Source organism: Crocuta crocuta, unplaced genomic scaffold, assembly GCF_008692635.1.
Source record: "Crocuta crocuta isolate KB4526 unplaced genomic scaffold, BGI_CrCroc_1.0 scaffold323, whole genome shotgun sequence".
NCBI lineage: Eukaryota > Metazoa > Chordata > Mammalia > Carnivora > Hyaenidae > Crocuta > Crocuta crocuta.
In genome coordinates, this window is record NW_027536465.1 from 1534871 (window position 1) to 1545333 (window position 10463).

Sequence of the window (10463 nt, forward strand, 5' to 3'; positions counted from 1 at the left end):
GGTGAAAGGTCACACCACCACAACTAGCTATAAATACAGTTGTAGATTGTTTGGCCTATTGATGTATTGGTTCATAACTGATGAAGGATGGAGACGTTGAGCTTCCAGTTACTTCTCATGCATTTTCCTGTCCTTGTGCCAGTCACAGATTTATACTGGGAGAGAGAAGCAACTGTAACTCATCTCACAGTTAGGAGAATTGTGGGTCACTGCTTTAGTCACCAATTTTTCCTATATCGTATACTTGAAATAAATTCCATAATTAGTAACACCAGAAAAAGATTCTCTTCTTCCTTCTGTTTAGGGCATCTTTGATTTCCTTGTTCCTCAAGCTATAGATCAATGGATTTAGCATAGGGATTAGAACAGTGTATAAAACTGAGGCCAATTTGTTTTGGCTCAGGGAATCACCAGAGTTAGGATACATATAAACAAATATACCTGAACCAAAGAAGAGAGTCACAGCTGTTAGGTGAGAAGCACAGGTGTTGAAGGCCTTAGACCTGCCTTCAGCTGAGGTGATCTTCAGAATGGTGGCAACAATATAACCATAGGATATCATGATAACCAAGACAGATGTGAGTCCAAAGATCACTGTGAGCACAGAGGTCATGATTTGAAAGAGAAAGGTGTCAGAGCAAGAAAGGATCAGCAGCTGGGGAAGATCACAAAAGAAATGATTGATGACATTTGGCCCACAGAAATGGAGCTGAAGTAAGGCACACAGTTGGACAAATGAGCCACAGAATCCAGTTACACAAGATCCCCCCGCCATCTGCACACAGAGGGTGGGTGACATGATGGTGGTGTAGAGCAGAGGATTACAAATGGCAGCATATCGGTCATAAGTCATGGCTGCCAGGAGACAGCACTCACTCAGACCCAAGCTAGAGAAGAAGAAGTACTGTATAGTGCACCCTGCAAAGGAGATGTATTTCTTCTTCTTGAAGAAATCTGAGAGCATCTTGGGTGCTATAGTGGAAACATAGCAGATGTCCAGCAAGGACAGGATACTGAGGAAAAAGTACATAGGTGTGTGCAGATGGGAGTCCATCTTGATGAGAGTGATGAGGCCCAGGTTCCAGGAAACTGTCATGAGGTAGATCCCTAGGAATATTGAAAAAAGGACAATGGCGAGCTTTGGAAATTCAGAGAATCCCAAGAGAATGAACTTTGTAACTGCTGTACTGTTCCTTCCTCCAGCCATTGCATTAGTAATTCTAGGATAAGTAGACAAAGAAGAGAATAGTGAATTGTTGTCCCAATTTCTATTGAAAACTTCTACTCATGTTAAACACAAAGCCAAGAGAAATATGGAGCCATTTTAGAAAAAATAACCCTGGTTAACTTTGCCCCTAAATAGCTACAATGGTCCTGCACATCAATTTTCCCACATGTAAAAGAGGATAATTCCACCAACCACTTCCAATCCATTAATTTTTGGAAAAACAGCTTCCTAATGGAGACTTGTTCTACTTAAAATACCAAAAAGAAAAAGAAAAAAGTAACATAAGGACATTGTTGTTAGTGCCAAAACCAGGCACTAGATCACCTTCTCAGCAAAAGGTATCTATCTATGCTGATATCTATGCTATCTGTGCTGATAGCATAGAGCCTGCTGTGGATTCTCTCTCTCCCTGACTCTCTGCCTCTCCCCTGCTCTCTCTCTCTCTCAAAAAAATAAACATTTAAAAGGTCAACTTTAATGAAGTATAATTATTGATTATAATTATTGATGATAAAAATATATCAATTTTATAAGGTGGACAAATTTGCTCTCCTGTTTGCCACCACCACAATCAGACATAGGACATTTTCTTCCTTCCAAAATATTCTCTTGTGTCTTTTTAAAATATAAGTCCTCTCTCCTAACCCCTTGCCTTAGGCAACCTCCAATCTGCTTTTTGTCACTCTATATTAGGGGACCTTCACTAGATTTTTAAAACAAATGGAATCAAATTGTAAGTACTCTTTTATGTTGTTTCATTTGTTCAACAAAATCTTTCTGAAATTCATCTATGTAGTTGTTTGTGCTTTTCATCTATAGTTTGTTCCTTTTAATGGGTGAGTAATATTTCGTTGTACATATATACCACAATGTGTTCATCCAGTCACCTGTTGATGGATATTTGAATTGTTTCTAACTTCTAGCTATTATAAAGAAATCTTTTTATGAATTTTTGCGAGTAAATCATGGTGTAAACATATGCTTTCATTTGTGGGGAGGGGGGAGTACTTGACAGCTGAGTTATATGGTAAGTGTACATTTAACTTTAAAAGAAATTGTCAAATAGCTTTTCCAGTGCATATTTTTAAAAAAGTTTTATGAGATATAATTCATATACCATACAATTCACTTGACTGTACAATTTTACATTGCCAGCAACAGCTATGAGAATTGCAACTTTGGAGGATAAGAAAGAAATTATATTTTTCTTGCCTCCATGGGATCTGGTTACTTTTGTAGAAAATCCAAAAGAAACTACATAGCAATATGAGAATTAGTCATTATTCCCACATGATCCGAATGTCTATGTAGAAAACAAAAAAGATTGTACAGGTAATTGGAAGTAATGAAAGTTTAGCAAGATCAACATATAAAAACAGTGCTCAAAATCAACTTAAGAAATCACTATCACAGAGATTAAGTTCAAGTTGGAGGCAGCAACAAAAAGGAGACAATATACTGCTGAAAACGAAGTCAAAGACAGAAGGAAAAGGCTTGTTAAAAAGTAAGTAAAAGATTGAAAGAGTTGAAAGGATTAGTGAGAATGTAACACAGGTAGAAGACAGAGTGCTGTTGTCCCTAAAGAAAGGAAACCAAAATAAAGGAAAGGAATGGTACTGAAAAAAAATACTTCAGTAATATATTCTGTGTAATGAAGAGTAAATGCCACAAATCTAATGAATGCAACTTGTCAAAACTAAAGTCACACATTGACTGAAAAAAAAAATCAGAGGCAGCTGGCTGACTCAGTTGGTGGAACATGTGACTCTCAATCTTGGGGTTGTGAGTTTGAGCCCCATGTCAGGCATAGAGCTCAGTTTAAAAAATAATAAAATAAAACTTCAAAAATTAAAAAAAAAATCTTCTGAGCAGTCAGAAAAATAACAAGTTAGCTCAGGGGAAAATATCAACCCATCTTTACATGTCTTCATATAAGATTCAACAGCAGAAGAGAAAAAGTCATGTTTTTAAACATTTAAAACAATTAAAGTTTGGGAGCAGAGAGAGTGGGATGCCCCAAATCTGGTGCCCAACCAAACTTTCATTCAAGAGTTCAAGCAAACTTACATCCATTTTTAAAAATGAGAGGGACACCTGGGTGGCTGAGTCTGTTAAGCAGCCAACTCTTAATCTTGGCTCAGGTCATGATCTCATGGGTTTCTTCAGTTTGAGCCCTGCATCAGGCTCTGTGCTGACAGCATGGAGCATGCTTAGGATTCTCTCTCCTTCTCTCTCTGCCCCTCCCCTGCTTACACTGTCCCTGTCTCTCTCAAAAATAAACTTTTGAAAAAAATAAGGAGAGAACTCAGGAGCACCTGGGTGGCTCAGTCAATTAAGTAGCCTAATCTCAGCTCAAGTCATGATCTCGTGGATTTGTGAGATTGAGTCCTGCATCGAACTCTATGCTGTCAGTGTAGACTGCATGGGATTCTCTCTCCCTCTCGCTCTGCCTCTCCCCCTCTCATTCTTTCTCACACATACAGGCACTCTCTCTCTCTCAAAATATAAACAAACTTTTTTTTTTTTTTAATGAGGTAACTCAGAGGTAACCATGCACATTAGCTCCTCTCATAAGAAATGTATCTACCAGAAAATGCACTTAAGCAAAAAAAAAAAAAACAAAAATGATAGAGAATATAATGTGATCATAAATAGCACTTGGGCAAGTTACCCAAATCCACCAAACTGGGCTCATCAATGTGTTGCTTTCCTACACTGATATACAAGGGCAGGGAAGGGAACTGCCCTCACAGCTTTCTCTCTGATTTTCTGCAGTTCACCCATCCCAGACTGAAAATTATTCCTCTGAATCAGAGCTCCTCAACCATGGCTACATCAGAATCATTTGACGCACTTTCTAACCCCCCACTGACCAGGCTGCACCTCAATGAGATCAGCATTACTGGTGCTGGGAACCAGGCATTAGTATTTGCTAAAAAGCCTGCAAATGATTTCAATGTGCAGTCACTTCAGTGTGCATACGAATCACAAGGGCTTGTTAACACACAGATGACTGGTCCTGAACTCTGAGAATTTCCTAGATAGTAAGTCAGGAGTGGAGTCTGAGAGGTTGCTCTTGGAAGAAGGTTTCAGATGATGTTGACATGGCTGGTCTGAACAGCACACCTTGAGAGCCACTTCTCTGAAGAAAAGATGAGTTAAATGAGAGTTTGTTGGTACAAGAGCATAAAGCAACTGTTTCAAAAGCCAACAGAATGATTGGATGTAGTTACATCTTAGCAAAACAACAACAACAAAAAAAACCCCATACCTAGCACCTGTGTTCTTTGAAAAGCCCCCGGTAGGTCACCTACTGTAAAAGAGGGGTGCATATTTGTTGAAGGAAGACTTCAGCTTTTGTCAGAACCTGAGACTAAGATAATGTGTCCAACTGATATTATCATTTATTTCTATTAGTGCTTAAATCTTCTAACTATGTAGAACCATGACGGATTTTCTTTACTGTTGGCAAACAATCACTATCATGAGACTAAAGAAGAATTCTAAGAGGTTCTTTAATGCACTGAAATATTATCATCCCATTTTAGGGGGAAATTATATGCATATTGTATGCAAAACAAAGTTCTTCTATCATAGAAGGAGAAGCAGAGTTTGAGTTTCTCTAAGATGATAGTTGGACTAAAATGGGAAAAATATGCCAAGTGTCTCTGTGAGTATCACTGTGTATCTTCATGCCTTCTGCTGAACCAGCTTTAGGGTTTGGGGGATCCAAAAATCCTGAGATAATAACTTTCCCTTGGGATCTGAGGATATTGTTTTTAGTGAGATTGATTTAGCATAGGCTTTTCCTGTAGCAAATCATGTCATTGTGATTTGCAAAGTTGACAGTAACAGGTTAGAAACTACTGCCCCATGTAAAGTTCTTAAGTTCGAAAGTCTTCTCTCTTTACATACTCCTTGCAATTAGGGAAAGAAGGATGAAAGGAAAGGAAGGAAGAAAAAAAAGGAAGAGAAAAAGGAAAGAAGTTCCTATTTAGAAAATTCAAAGAATATCATGGCCCACTTAAAAAGTCAGGACATGCAGACCAATGCTAGAGAACATTTAGCCCACTGATTCCTGAACTTCTTTGTATTTCAGGATTTGAGGTAGGTTGTGGTCTTGGCCTTATTCACTTGTATGTCATATGCTTTATGTTCTTACTAGGCCTTTAAATAAACTGGAAACAGGAAGTTACAAAATGTGAAGTAAATAATTATTCTTACTGAAACCCTTAGGCATTTTGATCATAAAAAGAGTTTGCATATTGACAGACTTTGAACATAAGACAAATCAATTGTTAACTTTCAGGGTACAGTGTCATAAGTGTCTACCCTTTTGTTTATTTCTGACTTCATCAATAATAATAATAAATAATACTTGCTGATCACTTACAAAAACCCCTATTTTATTTTTTATTTTAATTTTTTATTACTTATTTTGAGAGAAAGAGAGGGTGCAAGTGACCAAGGGGCAGAGAGAGAGGGAGAGAGAAGGAGAGGGAAAGAAAATCCCACAAGGGTCAGAGAGAAAGAGAGGGAGAGAGGGAGAGAGAGACAGACAGACAGAGAGAAGTAGGGCTTGAGTTTTACCTGATGCAGGACTTGAGCTCACCCCATGTGGGACTCAAACTCATGAACCATGAGATCATGACCTGAGCCAAAGTCAGATCCTTAACTGACTGAGCCATCCAGATGCCCCCAAAACCCTATTTTAATACGGGTGCATGAAGTTAGGGAATTTGCCCAGGGTTCCAATGCTAACAAGTGGCAGACTTGGAAACCACTCAGGTGGACTGGCTCCAGGATTAGGCATTTAACAATTACACTATCCTGCAACTTTACATTAAAAGTTTGTGTATCTTTCATCTTTATTTTCCTGTTATTTAGCATTATACTATTTAATTAGATTTATAAATTTTTAAGGTATAAGCAAGATAAGTTTTAAAGTACAAACAAATGGGGCGCCTGGATGGCTCAGTCAATTAAGCGTCCTACTTCGGCTCAGGTCATGATCTTGTGGTTCATGGGTTCAAGCCCTGTGCCGGGCTCTGTGCTGACAGCTAGTTCAGAGCCTGGAGCTTATTTCAGATTCTGTGTCTCCCTCTCTCTTTGACCCTCCCCTGCTCACGCTGTCTGTCTGTCGGTCTGTCTGTCTCTCTCTCTCAGAAATAAATAAAACATTAAAATTTTTTTAAAAAAGTATAAGCAAATAAGAGTAGGTAGGTCAAAAGGTCACACTGGTCTAGTATCAACTATAGCTAAAGTAAATCATCTCTTACATCCACTATTATAATTATTAATATACCCTGCAAGGATGGATCTGTAATGGTGGCAGTTAAGGACAATCTTTAATATTTCAAAAAGCAATAAAAATTGTATATTTATGCAAAATAACACTATAAAGCTGCTTTGGAATAAATATATATCAACTCCCTCTGGCTATTCTATTTCAGACTAAGCAAAAGTTTCAAATATTACTAATGAATGTAAATTTAATTATTGAGAAGCTCCACCATTTCCAAACTTTATGATGTTTAGCAAATCACTCCATGACTATGTGTCTCCATTTCTTCATCTGTAAGGGAGGAATGACCATCACTTTGTTGTGTTTTTATGAAAACCTATTTAAGTTTGGTTATGTAAAGTAGGCAATAGAGTGCTGGTCACAGAAAGCTCTTGAAAATGGGAGTTCTTATATTAATAATAAATAATAACAATGATTATACCCTAAAGATGTTTTGCAAACTAAAATTCTTAAAAGATGGGATCATATGGTAGTGAGATTTGGGGGCTCCTTGAGTTATCAGAGAACTTCCATGCCCTCCATCCCTCATTCCACCCATTTGCCAGTGCCTGAAATTCCATGTGAGATGTTTTTCTTTCAGTTAAAATACTTTGGATCCAGTTAAAAACTCAAATAATCCCATGGGGATAAGGAAGAGAGAGCATAGTTATTGTGAGAAAATGAAAAAGTAAAATAGTCATTGAACCTGGATGCATGAAATCTCTAAATTCAGTGCATAGGAGAACAGGGTTGCAAGAAGAAAGACAGCCAAATTGTCCCATTTTTATTTTACCCACCCAGGTATTCTTGTAGCTGTTCTGACAGGTGTGTCTTGGTGAAATCTGAGAGGTGCTGCTGCCACGCCTGCCTTGTCCTGGACCTGTACCTTCTTCTTGACTACACTTCAGAGGTGTACAGAATTCTCTAGGGAATTGAAGGAAACCAACATCATAATATGAGCATTGAGGATGGGAATGTTTACCTCCCCTAGGCTCTGTGCTATCAGCCATGGCTCCCACTAGCCATCACTTTAAGAGAGGTTTTCCAACTCAAGATTCTCTTAAATGTCTCCTTGGGGTCCAGAGTGGCGAGAGAAGAGGCAATTAACAGAAGGCACCATTGTCAGCTAATCATTCTCCAGAGTGATGGATGGAAAAATGTTCCCAGGTGAGTCGTCTCTTCACATTATCATGTGCCCCTCATGACCTAATTGAATCAAATTCCAATTTCCCTTTCCAGACTTTCAGAATCAGCAGATCAACAAGGGGCTCCCAATGCAGGGGCATCATATCAGTTATTATCCAAAACTGAAAGACTTCGGTCATGAAATCATGTCAGGACTGATAATCATGTCAGGATGGCAAGCATAAACCAGGATTGTCCCAGGCAAACCAGATTGTATGATCACCCAATATTTGAAGTCTTTATTAGAAAAGTGATTCAAACAACAAGCAGCAGCAACAACAAAGAAAGAAAAGAAAAATCATTCATTGCGGTTTCGGTGATTATGGGCTGAGGCTCTGGACAGACCTGCTTGGGTTGAATTCTGACTTAATTACTTATGAGGTCTGTGACCTTGACCCTTTTACTTAATCTCATTGTGTCAATTAGCAAAGTAGAAGTGATAATAAAACAATTACCTACAAAGGTTGTAGTGAACTTAAATGAAATAAACCTGTGAAGTCCCTGGAGGCTCTCAATAAATGTTAGAAATTTTATTATTGCTAATACTATTATTGTTGTAACTTCTCCATTTTTTGTTCATATTTTTTCAAAAAAATTGTACATGTTATATATACAATTATCTATTCAGCTTTTGTTACATGATATTATTAGTGTATGTTTTCAAAACTTTGTAAATTCTTTTTTTAATTTTTTATGTTTATTATTATTGAGACAGAGAGAAACCGAGCCCCTGAATGGAGGAGGGGCAGAGAAAGAGGGAGACACAGAATCCAAAGCAGGCTCCAGGCTCTGAGCTGTCAGCACAGAGTCCGATGCGGGGCTCAAACCGACAAACCATGAGATCGTGACCTGAGCTGAAGTTGGACACTTAACGGACTGAGCCACCCAGGCACCCCAGTAAATTCTTTTTTAATAGCTGTATAATATACTATTCAAATCTTTAATTCAGTTAATGGCTTTCTAATTATATCAGACCTTCACCATTATATATATTTTATTTTTAACAATAGAAGTGCAACCCAGATACTCCCGATTTCACCGATGTTAACTATAATATCATATTATACTTGCTTTTTAATTTTAATGGTGTTGGGAAAACTAGACAGCAACATACAGAAGAATGAACCTGGACCACTGTCTTATACCATACACAAAAATAAACTCAAAATGGATGAAAGACCTAAATGTAAGACAGGAAACCATCAAAATCCTAGAGGAGAAAACAGGCAACAGCTTCTTTGACTTTGGCTGCAGCAACTCCTTACTAGACCTGTCTCTGGAGGCAAGGGAAACAAAAGCAAAAATGAACTATTGGGACCTCATCAAGATAAAAAGCTTCTGCACAGCAAAGGAAACAATCAACAAACTAAAAGGCAACCTACAGGATGGGGGAAGATATTTGCAAATGACATATCAGGTAAACAGTTAGTATCCAAAGTCTATAAAGAACTTATCACACTCAACACCCAAAAAACAAATAATCCAGTGAAGAAATGGGCAAAAGACATGAACAGACACTTTTCCAAGAAAGACATCCAGATGGCTAACAGATACACAAATATATGCTCAACATTACTCATCATCAGGGAAATATAAATTAAAACCACAATGAGATACCACCTCACATCTGTCAGAGTGGCTAAAATTAAGAACTGGGAAACAACAAATGTTGGCAAGAATGCAAAGAAAGGGGAATGCTTTTGCATTGCTGGTGGGAATGCAAACTGGTGCAGTCATTTTGGAGAATAGTATGGAAGTTCCTCAAAAAATTAAAAATAGAACTACCCGCTGACCAAGCAATTGCACTACTAGGTATTTATCCAAAGGATACAAAAATGCTGATTCAAAGGGGCACATGCACCCCAATGCTATAGTAGCACTACCAACAATAGCCAAATTATGTCCATCAACTGATGAATGGATAAAGAAGATATGGGATATATATACAGTGGAATACTTGGTGATGAAAAGGAATGGAATCTTGCCATTGCAACAACATGGATTCAACTACAGTGTGTTATGCTAAATGAAACGAGTCAGTCAGAGAAAAACAAATGTTATATGATTTCACTCATATGTGGAATTTAAGAAACAAAATAGATGAATAGGGGAAGGGAAGGAAAAACAAGATAAAAATAGAAAGGGAGGCAAACCATAAGAGACTCTTAAATATAGAGAACCAGCTGAGGGTTGCTGGAGGGTTGTTGAGTGGGGGGTGGGTTAAAGGAGCTATGGGCATTAAGGAGGGCATTAAGGAGGGTACTTGTTAGGATGAGCACTGGGTGTTATAGGTAAGTGATGAATCACTAAATACTATTCCTCAAATCAATTTTACCCTATATGTTAACTAACTTGGATTTAAATAAACTTAAAAATTTTTAAAAATGTTGAAACTCTTGTTTAAAATAATCAAATACAGAAAGCCACATAAAAATGTATGGCTTAATGATTTACACAGAGAATACCTTTGTAGCTGCCACCCATGTGAGAAGATCATATTTTGCTACCTGCCTCAAACGTTTCTCACATATTCCACCCCACTGGAGCCCCTTCTTCCCACGTAAGTGTAGCCACTATTCTGATTTAATAATAATCACCACCTTACTTTTGTTTATACTTTCATCATTTGAGTGTGCACACCTAAATGCTAAGATGGATTTTGGATTTTAACATGTTAATTCTCTTTCTCTCTGTTTCTCCATCTCTGTGTCTCTGGATCTCTGTATGCATGTATAAGTGTGTCTGCCTCTCTCCCTCTCTTGGTCT

The 10463-nt window shown here is 37.9% G+C and overlaps 1 protein-coding gene across 1 annotated transcript; it reads right to left on the reverse strand.

The window, feature by feature from the left end:
- Window positions 1-262: 262 nt before the first annotated feature.
- Window positions 263-1207, reverse strand: LOC144218867 (olfactory receptor 5AN6-like). The gene has a single exon (XM_077748846.1). It carries the CDS (start codon window positions 1205-1207, stop codon window positions 263-265), a length of 945 nt encoding a protein of 314 aa, XP_077604972.1.
- Between the last annotated feature and the right edge of the window lie 9256 nt (window positions 1208-10463).